This window comes from Eublepharis macularius, chromosome 17 (genome assembly GCF_028583425.1).
Source record: "Eublepharis macularius isolate TG4126 chromosome 17, MPM_Emac_v1.0, whole genome shotgun sequence".
In the NCBI taxonomy this organism is placed as follows: Eukaryota; Metazoa; Chordata; class Lepidosauria; order Squamata; family Eublepharidae; genus Eublepharis; species Eublepharis macularius.
This window is the reverse complement of record NC_072806.1, coordinates 205430-225518: the sequence shown is the minus strand read 5'-3', so window position 1 is coordinate 225518 and position 20089 is coordinate 205430. Positions and strand designations below refer to the sequence as shown.

The 20089-nt window shown below is 57.2% G+C and overlaps 2 protein-coding genes across 3 annotated transcripts; both read right to left on the bottom strand.

The window, feature by feature from the left end:
• Positions 1-504: 504 nt before the first annotated feature.
• CPLANE2 (ciliogenesis and planar polarity effector complex subunit 2) lies at positions 505-3855 on the bottom strand. Its single transcript, XM_055001540.1, has 6 exons — positions 3615-3855; positions 3227-3343; positions 2779-2931; positions 2054-2178; positions 1721-1857; positions 505-1160 (listed from the first exon to the last, which is right to left on the bottom strand). Exons 1-6 carry the CDS (start codon positions 3634-3636, stop codon positions 872-874), a joined length of 843 nt encoding a protein of 280 aa, XP_054857515.1. The 5' UTR covers positions 3637-3855; the 3' UTR covers positions 505-871.
• A 1084-nt stretch (positions 3856-4939) lies between these two features.
• Positions 4940-19640, bottom strand: FBXO42 (F-box protein 42). 2 transcript variants are annotated; one of them, XM_055001348.1, is made up of 10 exons: positions 19482-19640; positions 15148-15405; positions 13017-13133; positions 11989-12123; positions 9294-9447; positions 9069-9179; positions 8557-8653; positions 7672-7728; positions 6605-6721; positions 4940-6186 (listed from the first exon to the last, which is right to left on the bottom strand). In XM_055001348.1, exons 2-10 carry the CDS (start codon positions 15386-15388, stop codon positions 5074-5076), a joined length of 2142 nt encoding a protein of 713 aa, XP_054857323.1. In that variant the 5' UTR covers positions 15389-15405; positions 19482-19640; the 3' UTR covers positions 4940-5073. The 2 variants fall into 2 exon arrangements, with proteins under 2 accessions (XP_054857323.1, XP_054857324.1); XM_055001349.1 differs by lacking the exon at positions 19482-19640 and adding an exon at positions 15891-17940.
• Positions 19641-20089: the final 449 nt, after the last annotated feature.

Below are 20089 nucleotides of genomic sequence, written 5' to 3'. Positions count from 1 at the left end.
CTTCTCTTGTTGTGTTCAAAGAAACATTGCTTTCTAAAATGTATTCTATTAGAAGAGCAGCACAGAATTTACCGGCACGGTCAATCATTTCCCCTCCCCCCTTTCATGGAAAGTTCTGCAGGGGAGATCCTGGCTCTCTGCACAAGGGGGGGGGGGCGGGCAGCCACTCCTAACAACTGGCTCTTCCGTTTCAACAAAATAATGAAAAGCCGTCCCCAGCCCAGAGGGTTGTGATGTCAGGAGGGGTGCTCCCTTGTCAGGGGCTCTCTCTCTCTCTGAGCTGGAGCCAGCACACTGGATCTGGCACACTGGAGCTGCACCCCCACCCCTGCCTCCGGATAATGCTCAGGTCTGGCTGTGCCGCGGCGAGGGGTCAGGTCAGACGCAGAAAGGCGGAGCTTTAATGGGACTCCTCCTTTCTCCTTCGGCAGGGTGAATCTGCTTTTTGCAGCCGCCTGGCACTCCCAATGGAGACTTACAAAGAAAAACTCAGCATGTGAACTTCTCAAAACACGGCTTGTATTGAAGGTCATAGAAAGAACCGAGAGAGAGACCTGTGTGTGTGTGCACGCGCCCGCTTGCGTGTACAAGCCCACCTCTCTTGCACAAACTTCACAGCAATAAGTTGACATCTACCTGGCACACCTTTGCTCTGCAGCTGAGGACAAGCAAGGAGGTGGAGCTTCCACACCCATGCCACCACCACCACCACAGGGAACACGAGGGCTGGATGTTCTTTTCTGGCAATGTCCCTACCGGCCCTCCCCCAATTCTCTTTCCGGTCCGGTATCAGATGAACTCTCTCAGTCAAGGTCCCCACGGCAGCCTTCCCCTCTTCAGTAAAACCCGTCAGTCCAATCCGATAGCTATTCTAGGAACCGCTTGCTGACCCGCCTGTTAGGGGAGCAGAGATGGGCTCTTTGGGGCCAGGAAGTGGGAGGGAGAGGCCTGCTGCCCACTGGTCCTGCCTCCAGAGGTGCTCGGCCAGGCCATTGAGGATGTGAGCAACATTGGACAGTCCAGTATGGCTGCCCTGGGAACATCTGTCGGCCAGGGGTGGGGCACTGAGGCTCTTTGCCCGCAACACTGGCAGGCCCCAGGCATGGCGGAATGCAGCTATGTCACGCTCTGTGACGTCAGTGTGTGCAAATTGGTCAAACCTGGAGAAGAGTGTTAAGGAAGACGATGCCCAGCCACACGAGCGTGCGAAGCTGCCTTCTGCTGAGCCGGACTCCCCTTGGTCCTTCACGGTCTCCTCTGACGGGCAGCAGCTCTCCAGGGCAGAGGGGGGGGGGGTCCCTCTCATCATGCATGACCTGATCCCTTTAACTGGAGCTGCTACCTGGGAGCAACCCTCAGACCCTCCGCCAGACAAGGAGATGCTCCGCCACAGGGCCCATCGCTTCTCCATATAAACCACGCCACCCCAGCCAGGGAAGGCTCTAGCAGCAAGGGCCAGTCCATCAAATGTCTGTCCCCCAGATCTCGGACGAAGGCCAAGCAGCAGCCCCACCTTTCCAGATGTACGCCTGCAGGCAGATGTGTGCGTCTCAGAGGGCAAACCTCTACAATAGTCTTGGCGCATCATGGCAAAGTGTCTCCGAGCATGTCAAAAACACTTTCCCCTTCTGATGAAAGGATTTTTTTTAAAAAAATGTGTAAGAACAGAGTGGCTGTGAGCGTGGGTAGAATGCCCCCCTCCTGAAGTATTAAAGGATATTTGGTGCCAATTACTATTCTGATGGCATTCTTGGCTCTCTCTCTCATGCGAGAGATCTGGTTTGGCAAGTCGTCAAAAGAGGCACGGTCCGTGAAGGAGAACAAGAGGAGAAAGCCATCCACTTTTTCAGTGCAAGCCTGTGAGTTGAAGGGCAAAGAAAGTCTCTTTTAGAAAAGCAGTGTGGCTTGGGAGCCGAGGCTCAGGCTGTGGTCTGGAGCTTCAGAACAGCCGCCTGTCCTCAGAGGAGCAGTGCAGCTTCAGAACAGCCGCCTGTCCTCAGAGGAGCAGTGCAGCTCTGAGCAGCCTCAGCAGGCCCACCGAGCCCTTACTCACTGGCAGGAGATGATCAAACTTCTTCAGCATGGACTCCCCACAGTCCCAGAAGCTGAACTTGAAGAAAAGAGCCCGGCCACTCTGACACAGCTTTGCAGGCCAATACACAGTTGTCGTCTGGATCCCTGCAACATAACCACTTCACAGGGACTGGACGCATGGGGGCATTAGAGTCAAATTGTGATTAAAAAGGCAAGCTTCATGACCCTGGAGTTTCAGATCCGTGCTTGAAAACAGGGCGTAAGTCAATAAGCAGCAGTTGGTCCACTGGCTCCAAACGACATGAGAAATGACAATACAATGACACGGCACCGCTTTGGAACGATTTAGGCAGGTGCTTGTGGATGTTAGTATCTTAATTTCACAGAACGCCTGATCAGGCAGAAGCGCCTAGGGAAGAATTCTGTGAATCCAGTGGTCTGAGCAATCCAGCCCTATTAAATACAGAATTCAACTATGATACATGAAGAGGGGAAAACCTAGAATTATAACCTAGAATATGAAAACCTAGCATAATAATTTAGAATTCAGGAAAAGAATCTCTTTGGTTGGTCTGATCTCCAGCTGCTGTTTCTGTGCTGCCCCATATCCCACCCACCCCGCCCCAGCCCTTCAATTCCTGACCCTTCAGCAGCGCTTCCTAAGTTTTGGCGTGCTTCTCCTACAAGTGTTCCTTCCACCTGACAGACGGGAAAACTGAGGTCCCCCTCACCGGTAGCCCTCACCTGTTGTTTCATGGTGCGCCGAGGGCACCTGGAGACCCCCCAGACTGGCCACCAGAGCAGTTTTGCCCACGCCACTCCTCCCCGACACGAAGACCTTGTAGCTGGCCATGTCTGCCTGTGCAAGTGGCGGGAGGACCGGCCTTTCAATCAACCCTGAGAAGTGACAGGGAGTCAGGTCACCTCCTCGGGCCTGGGCGAGGCATCTTCCTGCAGAGCCAGCGCTTGGCTTCAGACACGGGACACACAACAGCCCTGACAAAAAGGCCTCCGGGTGTGCCCAGGGTGAGTCGCCTTCCGCCCAGCCCAACACGATGGCAGCCGAGAGAGACCCACACCAGGCACGGGCACCTGCTCTGCATTCCAAGCAGGAGAAGAGCCCCGGGTGGGGTGGGGTGGGGTGAGGGGCACCCGAGACCCCCCTGCCCACGCCGGGCCCCTCGCCTCTCACCAAAGGATTTGCGCTTCTTCCGCTGCAGGACGGCGCCAAAGTACCGCTGGGCCTCTTGGGTCTTGTGCCAGTCCGGGACCACCACCGATCCGGCGGGTACGAGCATGCCTGCGGGGCCTGGCCGGGGTGCAAAGGAAGGCGGGGCCTTTCGCGCTCGGCCGGAAGCTCCGCTGAGGGTCGCCCCCCGCCCCCCGGCCAGGCCACACAGCCCTTTCCCACGTCAAACCAACCCGCGGGTCTTACGCACCCGCCGCACCGCCCAGCTTCGACGGGAGAGCCGCCTTGGCACCGGGGCGACGGCTGAACTCGGGTCCGGCCGGCCCAGGCCCGAATCCCGCGCACTGGGGGCGGGGGGGGGCGGGCCAGCCCCCGGCCCTTCCCGGCCTACCTCGCGGGGTCGTTGTGAGCATTCACGGGAGGGGCCCCGCTGGGGAAGGCGCGAGGGACACGCCCAAGCCGCCCGGTTGGGGCTCCCGCCCTGTCTTTCCTCCGCCGGGTCAGGCGCCGGCCGGCCTTCTCTTGCTTCCGCTGCCGCCCGGCCTCCGGGGCCTCGCCTTCCGCCCCGTAAGCGGCTCACGTGTCAGGGCATTCCGACGCCCGAATTCGGTCGCGCCCGCAGGCTCCGCCCCTCACCGGGTACTTCCGCCCCGCCTGGCATCGTCGCGCCTCCCGCGGCGCATGCGTGAGAGGCGGGGCGAGCGCCCGGCCCGCGGGGAGGGCTTGTCGCCCCTGAGCATGCGCAGAGCCCCGAGCGGGCCGGAGTCCGAGGCAGCCACGCGCCTGCGCGGCTAGGCCGCTCAAACGCCCTCGGGCCGCCACGACGGCCTTCGCTGCCCGCCCCGCGCTCGGAGGCGGCGGCGGCCCGAAGCCCCCGTCGCGCCCTGGAAGCCGGGCGGGGAGGCCGCGGCGCTTCCCCCGCGCCCGGTTTTCTCAGCGGGGCGGAGGAGGGGTCGGCCGAGGGCAGCCAGCAGGCTCCGGGCAAGCCCCGCCGGAGGCGGCCGCAGCCGAGCGGGAACCGGACCCCCCCCCCCCCCGCTGCAGCTCAGCGGCAGCGCGAGAGCCACCGGGCCCGGCAGCCGCTGCGTGTCCCGGGCCGGGCAGATGCCGCGCCCGCCCCCCCCCCGCTTCCGAGGCGGCGGCGAACTGCATGGCGCGCCCCAGGCCCGTTTAAAGGCGCAGGGCTGTGCAGCCCCCCTCCCCCCCCGGCAGGCGTTTGCCCCCCACCCTCGGGCATTGTTTTTAAACGTTCCCTTCCCGACTGAGGAGCCACAACTTGAACAGATGCGACAAGAACCAGAAGACGCTTCTCTGCGGTTGTAAGCAAAGCAGCAAGGGTACAGCAGGCAAACCCCCCCCCCCGGCAGAGGCAGCGCAGGCCTCTCCTCCCTGGAAGCCACCGCCGGGTTTTTTTTTTTTAAAACGGCAGCTCTCCCCCACCAAAGCGCCCAGTACCTCCTATGGCTCAGCACCCCCCCATCCGCCCAGGCACAGGGCAGGGACTCCCCCCCCCCCACACTGGCTGTGGCTGTGGCTGGAGCCTGACAGGATGAGCCCCCAGCCTGGAAAGCCCTGCCTCAGGCAAGTGCCTCCAGCCTGGCTGGTGCTGCGCTGCCAGCACAGCTGCCTCCTAACATGCGACCCTCAGCCACTGAGATCGCCAACAGTAGCTCAGGGGGAGGCTTGCTGGGGCTGGAAGGAGGATGGAACACCCAGTGCCATTTGCTTAGATTCTTTTATTGATGGGAGGAGCCCCAAATTCACAGCCCGCCTGACAGAGCGCTTAGGGGTTCACTGCGTCAGCAGAAGCAGGGAGGGGGACCGGCGGGAGCAGTGTCGCCCTGGCCAAATCATCTCTTGGCTCTCACAAAGTACAAGGCGTTAGTTTTGGGGTAGTACTTGACGTTCTGCTTCTTGTCCATGAGGCCACCGAAAATGATCAGCTCACCACGGCCTTGCACCACAGTGTGCAAGCTGGTCTCGGGGGGCCCAACCACAGAGCTGCCGTGGAACACTTTCCACTGGACCCGCCCCTTCTCCTGGGTGTCCTTGACATCTAGCACGTACATCTGCATGGGCTTGCAGTTCAGGCTCTGATACAAGGGCTTACCGACATTCAGAGACTGAGGCGGGTGGTGGCCCAGGCGGCGAGCAATTGGGGGCAAGGAGTGCCCGTCCCCTTGAGCAGAGCTGGGGCGAGGGGTTGGCGCTGCTGCCTCCACAACACCAGCGCTCTGGCTGCCAGGCGACCCTGGCGAGGCCACCAAGGGGGGGCTCCGCACTGCCAAAGCAGGTGGGGCTTTGGAAGAAAGGGCTTTGACTGCCTCCAAGCTTCGCCGCAGTGCACCTGGAGAGACTGCCCCTGGCAAGGAGCTGGCAACGTGAGGCGGGGTGTGGACACCATTAGTTTGTTCCGGAGGGTTCTTGACACTGCTGCCAACCGTCCTGCTCTCTGTGCCATCCAGCTGAGATATAAGGGAAGGTGCTTTGGCTTCCCAGTTCAAGTCTGTAGATGCCAATCTCAGATCTTTCTGATCAGGGAGGGAGCCCCGCCTTGGTGCCGGGGAAATACCAATCTTGAGATCATATCCTTCGGTACCAGCAGTAGCGGCAGGTGTGCTGGGAGATGACGCTTGGACTGGACTATCCAAAGTGGCTCCAGGTGATAAGCCCTCAATGCCGTTCAGCACAGGTGAACTATCTTCTCGAGCAGGTGAGAGGCTCCCTTCCCGGGAAGCCGAAGGCGTCTGCCGATGCAGCCGCGGTCTCAAGGTTCCCCAGCGGCCGTTCACACAGGGTGCCTCCTCTGTGGTCTGCACTGGAGACTGGGAACGGTATTCCCGTGTCTCGGGAGCCAGGGCTGGTGGTGTGGCACTGATGGGAGAGGGGCGAGAGTTCAAGCTGGGGCTCAGGGGAGCTCTCCCGCTGGGTGCCTGGCTGAAGACTACCACACACTGGCCCACCTGGAAGGGAACAGACCAACACGGAATTATGACTTAGCTGCAAAAGAGAAAGAACAGCCCTCCTTGGACTCGGTACCTTCTGAGCTGGTGAAACGTGACTAGGCCACTTCAGGGGTGGTCCAGTTTAGTGCCATCCTACAGCTTTGGAGACGCCGACCAAAAGACACTCCCTCGAACTGTCCTTGGAACCAACCAGAGTGGTTCCATGTCACAGATAATCACAAGGCAGCCTGCCACTGACTCTGCATTGGGGGGCACAAGTTCAGATCCACACTGGGCCATGAGGATATTGCCCTCAAGCTTCTCTGTCTTAAAAGGAGAGGCTTTGGTGAAGAGCGAGCAGCTTTCCTGCTGGAAGACTGCAGGAGAATACTGAGAGAACTGGTTCTGTACATCAGCCATTCCTCTCTCCTCTTACCCTGCAGGCGGGGTGGCACCAGAGCTCAGGGGCTCCTTGGTCTTCATTCTCCACCTTCAGCGGCTGCCAAGTCCAGGGCTCAGAATTCATGTGCAGCAACCAGGCATCTTTGAACAGCTGCAGAAGTATATTGTGTCAGAAGCAGAGATCAGTGCAGAGAAACGGGGCCAGAGTGTTCTTTGAAAGGGAGCTGCATGTTTGTCATGTGTACTTGTATATAAGATGGGAGGGGTGTCTTGCCCTAAGGTCTCACTCCCCTGCCCCCTCCGTGGTGGTGGTGGTGATTTCCTCAGTGGCACCAATGGGCAGGGCGCTTTAGTTTCTTAAACAAAGCAGACGGGCCTGGCCCCATGGAATTTAAAACATACCATGTTTTTAGACATGAAATCTGTCTTGGGTACACACAATCACGTGCCACTGTATTTCACAAGCCCTCAAAAGCACCACAAAAACTGCTAAACAGTACTGGGAGCAGCATTAATTAGCCAGCAATCTGGCTTTCATTCAAAACCAAAAAAACAAAGACAAAATACAAAGACAAGTCTCCAGCCCACATGAAAATATAGGTGTGAATGTCGGCAAAGCCTGAAGGAGCAGCTGAGCGAGATCTCCAAAAGTGTAAAAAGCACAGCTGGGAGGTGGGGGAGGGGGATCTGCGCAGGGCGAGGAAAGCAACGGGCTGTGTGGGGCGCAAATAAAGAGCTCCTGGCTGCACCTTAAAAACGGCACAAGGTATTAAACCGTTTCAGTGACACGGGATCTCTTGTTTGAGAGGGAGTTGCTACAAAGGCATCCCAACTGCTCCCCTCCCAAAGAGACGTGCCGGAGAGAAGGTACAGAGGTACACACTCTTGGCCTCTGAAGAGCAGGAAGCAAGGGAAAACAGCCTTGGAAGCCACTGGAGACACAGGGTGGCTACAAAGCCCTGCCAAGATCTGGGGGGACCTGGCAGAAGGCCCCAAGCACAAGGAACAGATGCTTCCAACGGAAGTGCTGTGTTCCAGAATGGGGCTGGGTCAGGGACATCAGAGGGCCAAGGCCAGGCTCGCTCCCATTTACCTACTCACCGCATTGGGACCACCGCAGCCCCCAAGGATAAGAATGGTTTCATCATCTATGACAATCTGAAGGAAAGGGAGAAGCCCCGGATGAGGCCGGAGGAAGAGGAGCCCCAGACCAGTTCCCAATGCTAACTGCAACCAGCAAAGCCCTGCCCGTCTCAAGTAGGGGCACCCGCCAGAAGAGGGGCAGGGGCTGAGGGAGCTACAATGCTCTGTTTTGATAGGAAGGCGGCCTCCCCCCCCCCCGCCCCGCCCCTGGTTATGAATCTCTTGACACCCCCCCCCCGCTCTGCTTCCCTCTCCCCTCTCCCCATCTTAACAGGTTAGGGGTGAGGAGGACCTCTGGGATAGGGCCAGAGCTGCAGCTCAGTGAAAGAGCGCTTGTGGAGCATGTGGAAGGTCCCAGAGAGGCTGCCCCTGTGAGAAGGCTCCTGCTGCCCATGCCCACGGAAGCAGATAACCCATAGCCTGACTTGGCCTCCAGGCACATCACCCCCGAACCCAAGAGGTCCACTGGACAAGCCTCTTCTCTGTTGGGACTGAATCCCCGCTCTGGCATCCGGAGGCTGGGAGGCAGAGCTGAGAGGCTCTTTCCAAACTGAAGCAGGGAGAGGGCCACACCTACAAGGCCACGCTGTGGACCCCCGCTAGCAGGCCTTTCTCTGGCTTCGCCTAGCTACTGTCTGTGGGGGAGATTAAAGCCAAGCCACATGGTGGGGGGATGGGGTGGGGGGACAGCTGCCTCATTCAGAGCCAGCCCCCCCCCCCCACGCTGTCACGGCCCATTCCCTGGAGTGGCCAGGCACCAACACCAGAGCTTGCTGGACGCATCCGAGGGACACGGCCCAGGAGACCACTTCTTGCAGGTGGAATCCATGGAGCAGACATTACCTGGGATTGGCCTCCGCGGGGGTGAGGGCTTGGGCCAGCAAGGTTTGGCTTCGACCAGGCCCACTGCTCCAGGTCCAGCACCCAGACATCGTTGCTCCTATGAGGAAAGAGCAGCTGCCAACACAGCGGGCAACAGAACATGCCCAGGACCGTGCAGCCAGTCCCAGCCGTGTCACACAGGCTGCCTTCTACCACCCGCCTGCTCCTCTCCTGCACCCCACTCCCCCCCACGTGCCCACCTGGCTTCTGGCGTGCTGGAAATACGGGTCTTTTTCTGCTGGCCAGAACACACGGAGGGTTTTTTCCCTTCCTGCTGGGGCCCACACTCCACGACATGGGTGCTGCTAATTTCAGTGGAGCGATGCAGTCACGGGCAGCCCTGAAGGCTGCTGTTGCTTGTGTGGAGCATGGCCAGAAGGTGCCTAGGCTTCAAAGGCCTTTAGGTGGACTGCCTAGACCACATGAGGGAGGGGGCGGGGGTACGGGAGGAGGGGCAGCAGAGACAGACTTACATTTGCCGAGACCCAAGGGAACCCCCAAACACGATCATTTTGTTCTGTATTACACAAGAGGAGTGACCAGCCATAGGAGGAGGGCCGTGAGTTGTCACAACACAGTTCCACCTGAGTAAAAATGAGGGGAAGGATGACAGAAGTCTCTCAGTTGAGACCCCCTCCCCTGCAGAGAGACAGGGGCTTCCCCGGGTGGCTCTCGAGGGCTCACTTGGCAGCTCTTACCAATTTTTGGAGGGTGAGTAAGTGTGTATTTCGTCAAAAAACCTCTCCGGCTGGTGCAGGGGATAGGGGCTGGGCCGTGTCCAGCCACCAAAGAGCACCAGCAAGTCCTTGTACACAACCAGAGTGGCCCCAGCCTTGGGTGATGGATAAGAGCCTGCGGAGAAAGAGAGAGAGGGGCAGGTAGACATGCCAGCAAGGGGCCTGCAGCCATTATGTGCCACGCTGGCCCCTCTGCACAGCCTCAGCGAGTCCAGAAAAGACACCGAGGCATTCTGAGGACAGGTGGGCTTCCCTCGGCTCAGCTCCCTGCTCCTCTATCCCTTTCGTGCTGGAAACAAGAGGAAGAACAAAGACTCCTATGGCAGGGGTCAAGACCACCACCCCAAGCATACCACAAACTATTTCCTGGTTTGAGGGAGAAAAGGGGACCACCCACATAGAGTGGGGTGCCCGAAGTGCATGCAGAAGGGCCCAAGGCCAATCTTAGACAGGTGGAAGAGGGAAAGGCCCTGACGTGCTTCTGCCTGCCTGGAACTAGATGGAGGCGACAGAGCCTATGGGGAAGGCAGTTTGGCACACACACCAATGTGCAAAGGTGCAGGAAAATGCACAGCTTCTTCCAAAGACATTCCGAGCAGGAGGAAACAGGAAAAAGAGCAGCCTTCCAAAGCTGAAGAAGTCCTTCTTTCAGAGACCCTGTGTAGGGGCCTTCATTTCTCGCCACTGCCTGACAGCTGCTTGGCTGACTGGCTCCCAATAACTGCAGCCACAAAAATGGAAGCAGTGCCTTCTCTGCCTACTTTTGGAGGCTTTTGCAAAAAAGCATTACCACATGGGATGCTCCTGGTTTGCCAAGTGGGCCAACAAACTTATAAAAAACATCCAAAGAACAGGAGAGGTGACCTCACTTGCCACTCCCAGCTGAGGATTCTATGCTGACTGCTTCCAGCGTCCACCCTGGGTCACCTTTTCCCTCTGCTCTACACAAGAATTCTGGATCATTTGAAAGCTTGGCCCAAGACCGTCATTGTCTTTGCTCCACAGCGAGTCATGTATCAACAGTTGCCAACCTTTTCCTCCCTCCCCATCAGTCCCTCTCACACAGAGGCCATTCCCTGTCAGGGTGAAGCCCATCTGCCGAGAAGAAACTCCACAACACCTGTTTTGTTTTGTTCTGCTCAATTCACTGGGCTCAGAGCCAACTGCTGGCACTGTGGCTGGAAGTCTGTCTGTCCCGAGGAGGCTGGTGAAGGGGTTGTACTGTAGCAGCAGCAGCAGCAGCGACATGGGGGGGCCGAAAGTTCCCAGTGCAGCCCGATCCTGCTGGCAACAGGCAGCCACGCTGCACAGCCATTGGACTCAAAACACGCACTGCAGTGCAGAGCTACGAAAGGCTGCCACATCTGGGCCTGGAACGTGGCAGCTTCCCACACTACTGCTCTCTGCGGTAGCTTGTTTTCAACAGTACCAAGTACTGACGGCCTGGAGCCAGAGAGCAACACGGGGCACACCCCACCTCCCCTTTCCCTTGCCTTGGATACGTAGGGCCGGCCTGTGGTCAGGAAATGTCTCCAGGGGTCTTTAAGGAAGTGCCTGGCTGGGCACAGCTTTGCAGCAGCAGCAGTGAGCCAAATGTGTCCAGGGAAGACACGCACCTGCAGGCTCAGAGTATCCACCTAGAACGCTTAAAATCCCCTCCGCTTCAGCAGTTTTTTTTTTAAAATGGTAAAAGCCCATTCATTTTGTACTGTGCTTCTCGGCCTTTTCTCAACCTGATCTTGGAGGAGTTGAGGGGTCTGAGAACACTCCCACTTCCCACACTGGCTGCTGACAGAAGCCAGCGGAGACCAGTGTTGCCGTCAGCACTACACCCAGTGCCTGAACCAGGAACACCCGAAGTGCCTGAGTGTTTGGGCAGGGGAGAATGCTCACTCTCGCTGAAGCTGCTGCAGCCACAGAACCAATCAACACCAACCCCCCCCCCCCGGCTCTGCAGATGGCCCCCAATGGAAGGCCCTGGAGGGAGCCGCCCGGAGGACGCCGGGCAGCCCACCCCCGCCTGCTCCCCTGAAGCCGGCGGCCTGCTGGGGTGTCCCGTCTCTGAATGGAGGGGCCACGGGTGGGAAGGGGGGCAGGGAGGGTGTCTCCAAGGTCTGTCTAGCTATACCCCTTCCAGCTGTGGCCAGCTAGATGCTCCCAAGAAGCCCAGAAGCAGGGCAGGAAGGCAGCACCTTCCATTTGCCCTCAGTATCTGGTATTAAAGGGAGGAGCCGCTGCTGAACAGGGAGGCCGATCCCTTTTAGCTAAAACGTCCAACAGCCACTGCTAAGCCCCTCCTCTGTCCTTGGACATGTCCAGCCCCTTCTCTCTGCTCAAGGTCACAAGTGCGTCTCTAGGCAGCGAACTCCATAAAGTTCCCAATATGGGGAGGGAAGCAGCCCTTCCTTGCTGGGCTTCCCTGAGCACACCACACCCCATTCAAAAGCTTCTCCAAACACTTCACAGAAGAACAATCCCACTGGCTGACTGCACACTGGGAATAACACAGACTTCTGCTCTTATTTCATTGGCCAGTCCTATTTGCCAGGCCGGGGCTACGGCAGTCACAATCGATCCATCCATCCGTCGCTGAGCTGACTCCAGTCTGGCAGGAACTGACCCCCCCGCCCAACAACGGTTGCTGCATCCGCCTCACCTGATGCCAGTGGGCGGATCCACTCTTTGCTGTTCAGGTCGAGCCTCCACAGGTCGTTGAAAGCAGCATTGCAACTGCTCTGTGTGCAGCCCCCAAACACATACATGGATTGATTGGCATCGTAGTAACACGCACCTGGAAGGGGCACACAGAAGCGCACACAGATCCTCGCCTGAAGGGTCCAGATCAGGAGCAAAAGGCCACAGGACACACACAGCCTCCAGGCAGGCCAAAACCTGGCTCAAGTGAAATGCATCACCCCCACCCCCAAGCCTGGCAAACCCCTGGGCTGGCGGCAAATGGCAAGGCTGATGGAGACCGTTTCATTCCATGTGAGCTGCTGGCATCTAGGAAGAAGAAGCCAGAGTCTGCAGGGTGGCTGGAGGAAAAATGTTTTGGCTGTCCTGATATATGACAACAGTGCTGTTTTTCTCCTTTTAAATTCTGGTTTTATTGTTATCAGTGCCTATTTGGGTCATCGTGTGTGTTGCAAGCCACTCCGAGGGCTGTGGCGGGGGATGCATGCTCTGTGGAAAAAAAGACACCTAACCCTCTCCTCTACTGAGCTTGGGCGGTGCATAAAGAGCCCCTGCAGAATCACAAGGCAATCTTCACAGCCCTGAATACAGCCAAGATTCTTTGCATGTTGGCCACTCAACACTGCCCTGTCTTTGCCGACCCGTCAACTTGTGGAACACCTTCTGCCTGCCCTGCCAGAAGCAGTGAAGACCCACTCCCACCTCCCAAGAGCAAACCAGGCCCATACAGCAACCAGGGTATTCAAGGGCAACCAGCAAGTCAACTATTCTTTACAAAGTGTGTTAGAACCCACCACTTAGTGCCTCTGCTGCCTGGGAATGGAGCTGGACCCATGCCCTGGCAGGTGTTGCTGATTCTGAGAAGAAGCGGCTCACCCTTGACCTCCAAAGACTGGCTGCAGCTCTTGTGCTGGGCTATGAAGGCGGCGTAAAGGGACAGAACTTACAAGTGAGTTGCCACCCAGCCCCTTCCTGCGCCAAGTAACTTACTGTGTGAAAAACGCTGAGTGATGGGGGTGCCAGGGTAAGGATACGTGCGACTCTCCCACTGAATATTTCCTTCTTGGACTGCCTTGATAAAGCCATGGTAACACTGGTGGGCCACACCTGGAGAAGACAGTAAGAAAGAGGCAGCTGGGAGGCCACCCACAATGTGTGGCAAGCTAGCAGGTTGGGGATACTGAAGGGGCTGGCTTCAAAGTTGCAGACAGGAGCAGCCAATTCCCAGCAGCAGGAGGGCTACTGCCCTTCGGAGGGGGAACTAACTTCCCAGCACAACACACTGTCTCTGTTGACCACAAAGCAAGAGTCCAGCAGCACCTCTAAGACTAACAAAATTTTTGGTAAGGTATGAGCTTTTGTGAGTCACAGCTCATTTCTTCAGATAACAGCTAGAACGTGAGTCCATCTGCCCTTATATCTTGGAGAGTGGAGTGGAGTACAGAAGCCGAATGGTAATAGCTGGTAAATGACAATAGCAGCCATGATTGAATAGGGTGTGGTATGCAGAGAGACTGCTGAATTGCAACTGATAACGAAGTTCAAGGCAATGCATCCACCTGGACTGAATTGTGACATAGGCTTCCTGTCTCATTACTAATCCTGATTTCTCCACACCCACTACCCCTCTGCATACCCCACCCTATTCAATCATGGCTGCTGTCGTCATTCACCAGCTACTATCATTCAGCTTCCATCATTACTCCACTCTCCAAGATATAAGGACAGATGGACTTACGTTCTAGCAGTATCTAAAGAAGTTTTAACTGTATGTGAAGAAATTAAATCAAAAGAGTTTTCAACTAAACATTTGGAAGAACTTCCTGACAGTTAGAGCGGTCCCTCAGTGGAACAGGCTTCCTCGTGAGGTGGTGGGCTCTCCTCCTTTGGAGGTTTTTAAGCAGAGGCTAGGTGGCCATCTGACAGCAAAGATGATTTTCTGTGAACCTGGGCAGATCGTGAGAGGGAGGGCAGGAAGGGTTGCATCCGTGCTTAGTTCTCGTGGCCCCTCCTTACACGCCCAGGGTAAGGCCGATTGCCACTTTGGGGTCAGGGAGCAATTTCCCCCCGGGGCAGTTCGGCTGGGGATCCTGACGGTGTTTGGGCACCTTCTGGGCATGGAGCAGGGGTGACACTGGGGGTGCATGTGGGGAAAGAGGCGGCAGTTATGAATTCCTCACATTGTGCAGGGGGTTGGACTAGATGACCCTGGAGGTACCTTCCAGCCCTAGGATTCTAAGTGAGCTGTGACGCATGGGAGCTCCTCCCCTACCACAAATTCCGTTAGTCTTAGAGGTGCTACTGGACTCTCACTCTTTTCTACCGCTACAGACAAGCACGGCTACCCATCTTGATCTACCTGTTGACCACAGGAAGCTACCTTTGACTGGGGCAGCCCATGGGTCCACTTGGGTCAGTCTCATCTCCTCTGACCGACAGGGGTTCTCCAGGGCCCACTCCCCGTATGCTAGCAGAGGTCTTTCACGTTGCCTCCTACACGATTCCTTTTTAAACTAGAGATATTGCCAAGGGCTGCCTGCCAAGGAGAAGATCTATCACCAAGATGGATGCTTGGTCCAAGGCGGTGTGTGTGGGTGTGTGTGTGTGATTCTTTGGGTCAGAGCAGACAAAATACCAGCTAGTTATTACATAGGTTTAGTAGTTTCTGGGCTTTCTGTTGCCCTAAAGGCAGTTCTATATGGAGAGGCAACCAGTAAGTTGAACTATCACCAACAACAATGAGCAACAACAGCCAACCTGCCTCCCTTTCTGCTGACCTGAACTTGACCCCTGTAGCCCACCCAGTGGCCTTCCTTGTGCTCCTGCTGGCATGGGAAGGGACAGGAAAAACTCACAGCGCCTGCTCCGGGGCCTGGCCAAGCCCCACGCCTCCAGGAAGAAGCTAGTACCAGTCTGTCTCTGCATCCCGAAGGGTTAGAGACTGGAAAGGCAGCCGAGATCCTCTGGACTGCGAATCCCGCAATGGTAAGCTCGAGGCTCACATGCAGGATACACACGGTGCCCCTCCCTCCCTCCCCTGTCAGATAAGGAGCTGCAGAGCCTCCTTGGGCTGCTCCAAGAGGTTTTACATCCCAGAGTTAACCAACATTTCTTCAAGTACCTTTGATAAGTCGATACCACTGTTTGCAGACAAGGGCAGCAGTTTTGTGTTCCTGGTAAGGTGAGAGGAAGGACAAGATATACTCCAGCACCTCTTCCGGCAACTCCAGCATGGACCTGTTGTGCCGCCCAACACCCTCCTCTTGCTCTTCCTCCTGCTCCATGCTCCCTTCCCTTGCCACAGCTTCCTCCGGGTCCACGGCCATGAAGCTGTCATCTTCGCTCTCGGAGGAGTTAGCCATGGCATTCCACTTCACAGCTAAGGGGGGGGGGGGAGCCACATATTACATACCAATTGACAGCAAGAGGTGCAATCCATTTCTCACAACTACTGGGCACCACTGTAAAGGGGGCTTGGAACACTCTGCTCCTTGCTGCATGACTCCATTTCTCCAGAGATGCAAGTTCCCATTCTGCCCGGAGGAGGATGCCCTTTGCCCAAGGCTGCTCTCCTGGCAGCCTTCCAACAGATCTCTCTCCCTCAAGAGCAGCACCCAAAAGCATAGTGACCAGCCCCTCTCGGGAGTGGGGCAGGATACGATGGGCAGCAGAGAATCTGGTTCACTTTGGGGGTTAGTCTGGCCATGCCATCCAGCCATGCCTTCTCAGTCATCCCTTAGCCTTCATACACTTTTCCCTGATAACTGGCAAATACAGTGATTTGCAAACCACGAGCCTGCCCAGCAGCGGCCCTAGATAAACTTAGGCCACCATGCTGAACACATCCACAGCGCTAGTCCTCACCCCGTACACTGGAAATGCTGACTGTACTGGGCCCAGTTGCTGGCAAGGGTGCCTCAGGGGAGAGACCAGGCCTGCTAGCCCCCAGCACGACACAACTGTTCCCCAAGGGCCCGTGAAAGACTCTTCCGCAGCTTGCAGGGATTCTGGGGCAGGCTTGCAAGGGCTCCTTGGTGAGTCACGCTGTAGAATGGGATGCAAGTGGTCAGATCCACTGTTGTGTCCGAATGCTGCAGATGAGGAAGCGCTTTCACCTCCACTCCCCTTCCTCCCTGAAACCAACCAGCAGAGTTTTGTGGTAGTCTGACTGTGAGGCAGTCAGCCGGGGGTGGTTTGTGCTTGCCACAGCTGCCTGCTAGTCATATCATCTGTGTTAGCTCAAGCCGCCATTAACAATCTTTCTGGCTACAAAATCTCACCATGGGGGCATCAATGGGAGAAAAGGTCCTCCCGCAGCCCACCCCTTCTGATCAAAGCATAGTAATCATCCTGTGTGCACCCTGCGTGCTCTTCTGAAAACAGAACAATCTCCGACAGAGAAGGTGGATCTCCAGGCCCTACAAAGCACATCTGCTCAGTTTCTCCAGATCTTAAAATAAACCCCATGATGGATTCAAAGGACAAGGGAGGGCAGGGAGGGCAGGAGACTTTTCTCAAGTTTGCTCCTAGCCTCAGATTTGAAGAAGCCTTTTGATGGAACCTGGGGAGGAGGGGGGGGGACCCTGGACAGGCAGGCAGTGAAGCAGGAGAGACGTTCCCGGAGAAGCAAACGCATTTCTTCTTGGTAAACAAAGCAGCCAAGAGGGGCTCTCTTTTCTAACATTCAAGGGTGATCCAGTTTCCCATCTGTCACCCTTTCCTAAGTCTGAACCTTCACTTGACCTTTGTAGACTAAGGGTGTATATTCATCAGCCACCCTTCTCTTTTGAAGGGATGAAAATTATTTCTCCTCTACTGCCCCCAAATGTTTGATGTCATTAATACATTGGTATATGATAAAAATTTCTCACTAAATAATTTTTTTGAAGGCACCCTTGTTTCCTTTGAGTTGGATCCAGCACAGCATTTCCATGAGCACAAGGACCTCCTCCTGTGGCAGTCCAAAATGCCTCCACCCCAAATGCTTGCTCTTTTACCCCAGGAGCAGGATTGCACATTTGGGCTGCTACAGGAAGGGGGAAAGGAAACGGTGTTCCACCCATGGAACTCTTTGAACAGAAACGCGGAACTGGTGAGCTCTCCTTATCTAAGCTAGAACTTATTCCTGCCAATAAGCAAATATGGGACCTGGGATTAGGTTGAGCACGGCAACAGGTCGTTAGTTTGGAAACAGGTAGACATACAGGATTAACTTGATAGCCAAAAAGAGCAGAAACTTTTTAAAAAGCGAAAACCGTTTCTCCCACTTGGAGCAGAGAGCCACAAAGGAGTCTGTTCGTGTTGGCTACTTGACAAGAAATAACTAGTCTGATTGACAAAAGGGCTCCAACTTGCCTAGAATAACCTCCCTCTGCAACTGTAAGGACTAAGGTATGAGCTGAGAGAAGTCCCAGTAACACGGAGTAAGTACAGATCACAAAAGGCAGCACTGGATGGAGGAGCAAGCACTACCAGGGAACACCAGCCAATTAAGTGGAAGGTCTTCCCCTTTATGCAGGCAATAAGAAGCCATCAGGACTGTTGGTTCAGACCCCAAGAAACGCAACCAAGCTGGTTACTGACTTCCAAGTTCTGCTGTCTTCTGCTGAAACCGCACACTGAAATGACTGTGTGGAGGTTAACCAGGCGGGTGCCCTTGCACAGCCCCTCTGCGGGTAGCACTAGCCCCCCCACACACACTATAGCCACGCCTCCTTGGAAATAAGAGTTACTTGCTTCAAGGAAGTCTGGTTAGGGCTGCTACCCAGGCACCACTGTTTTGCTACAACATTTTTAGCTTCCTCATTCTTAAAAGGCATGCAAGGTAAGCATTTCCACTGCCCAAAGCCTTCAGCTCTCTCTTTGGGGATGCTTGAGGGCCAACAAAAACAGGTTTCCTTCCCTTGGCCATACAGACCAGCCAAAGCAAGGCACCCAACAGTGTGGTGCACATATGCACAGCATTAATAAACTCTTTTAGCCAAGATGTAGGAACACAGACTCAGGTTCAGCTAACATCAATGTGCAACTTTCACAGACGCATCCACAATAGAGCTCTATCATGTGAAGCTGTGAGAAGTCATAACCCTTTCAGTGGGCAGCAAATACATTTCCCTTCGCATCCAAATGATTACAATGGCTACACATGCATCTGGGATTGGGACAAAAGACTTTCAGTGGCTCTGCAAAAATTCTCATCCACAGAATTTGCATATAGTTGGGGACCTGGGATTTAGTGATACTTTTAAAAATTATTTTGCATCTTCAGGATTTGGAACTTGGAACAAACTGTCCCCAGATCAAGAATAAGGATGTATCCAGTGGTGAGAGACTGTGGCTCAGTCGCAGAGCACCCTTGCTAGGATGCCTCAGGTAAGATCGCTAGCATCTCAAAGAACAGGCACTAGGAAAGATCTTTCTTTGTCGGAAATCCCGCACAGCTATTGCCAGTGAGGGACAGCATTGTTGGACTAGATGGTTTTGGTCTAAATTAGAGGAGAGACTGAAGATATGAAGTTAAAAGAAGCCACCCAGAGCATTTAAGAAGCAAAGCACCACGTTAAAAGCAGTGCGCCACTTAACCAATCCACCACAGTTTCAACAACAGCACGTTTAAAAAGTCACCGACTCATCCTCCGCCGGGGACCTCTCCAGGGCTGGAGATCTGGCTGCCAGTATCTTGCACAGCAGGGAGGTTTTGCCGGCACTGAGCTCAAAGGACTGAGAGGATACCGGGCAAGAGGTCTTGAGGCCAGAAAGAAACAGCCCTGCGGCTAGCCCGAGTCGAGGGAGGGGCCCAGTCCGAGAGTGGGGCCAGGGAGCGGGGCCCTGCCGCCACCCACCCCTCTCCCACGGGCACTCCCGGGCTGCGGCACGTCCGGCGCGGCGCGGAGGGGCTGCTCGGGCTCCTCGCAAGCCTTAAAGGGCCCGGGCGGGGAGGGGCTGCGGCCCCCGCGGGACATGTCCGGGGCTGACGGTGCCCGGAGCCCCGAACGGCGTCCTCCAGAGGCGGGGCCCGGATCAGACCCAAATCCCGGGGGGGGGACCGACCCCCTCCCCCTTCCGGCAGGAATAGAGACCCTCCCCCCGTCCACGGCCCCTTCTCCCCTCGGCCCCCGCCCTCCGCTCCGGCTCCAGCAGCAGGAAAGGAGCCCGAAAAGCCCCCCCCCGCGCGGCCCAGCAGAAGCCCGCGCGGCCCTCCCCCCGCCGGAGGCGCTGGCCGGCCGCCCGGCCGCCCCCTCCCCAACAACAGCGCCCCGACGCGGCCGCCCAGACTCCCACCTCCGTCGGGCAGGGCTGCGAAGCGCGGGGGGCGGGAGCGGCGCCCCGGCCCTCGCCCGCCCCCTCCGCTCGCCCGGCCTGCCCGGGGCTCCCGCGGGGGAGAGGCAGAGGGAGCCCCGCCCGGCCCGGCCCCTCGGGGTGCGCGTGTGGGGGGGCCTCCGCCCCGCCGCTCACCTCGCCCCGCCCGCCTCACAGCCCTCCTCGGGGCCTCGGCGGCCGCCCAGACAAGCCCGAGCCGCCCTCGCGCGGAGCCTGAGCCCTCCAGGCCGCCGTCGCCGCCGCCATCTTCCGCCGCCGTCCCGGCCGGAGGAGGGAGGGGCAGGGCGGTCGGAAAGAGCGGCAACGCGCAGGCGCGCGGCGGACGTCACGTGACGAAAGGAGGCGGTGCCGCGAGGATTGTCCCGTCAGATCGGACAGGAGAGGGTCACGTGGCGCGCGTCTCGCGCCGGCGCGGTAGAACGGCCATGACGGGAGCGCGGTTGCAGCGGCCCCTTGCGGAGGGCGGGAGGCCTGGGGCCGTTCCTGCCCTGAGGTAGACTGCCGCGCGCGAGGAGGTTCCACTGACCCGTCCAAAGGCTTGCCGGAGCGCCTTCTCGCAAGCGCTGAGGAGGGAGAAGAGAGCGGCGTCCCTCGCCCCCCCCCCCCCGCAGTGGCCGCTGGAAACCCCTCGTGTAAGGCGGGCAGGCAGCTGCCCCCCGCCCGCTTGAATGCTTCTCTGCCTGGAGGCTCCACTGGGCTGCACGCGGGGGCTCGCCGGGCCAGGCCGAAGGTCCCTCTGGCCC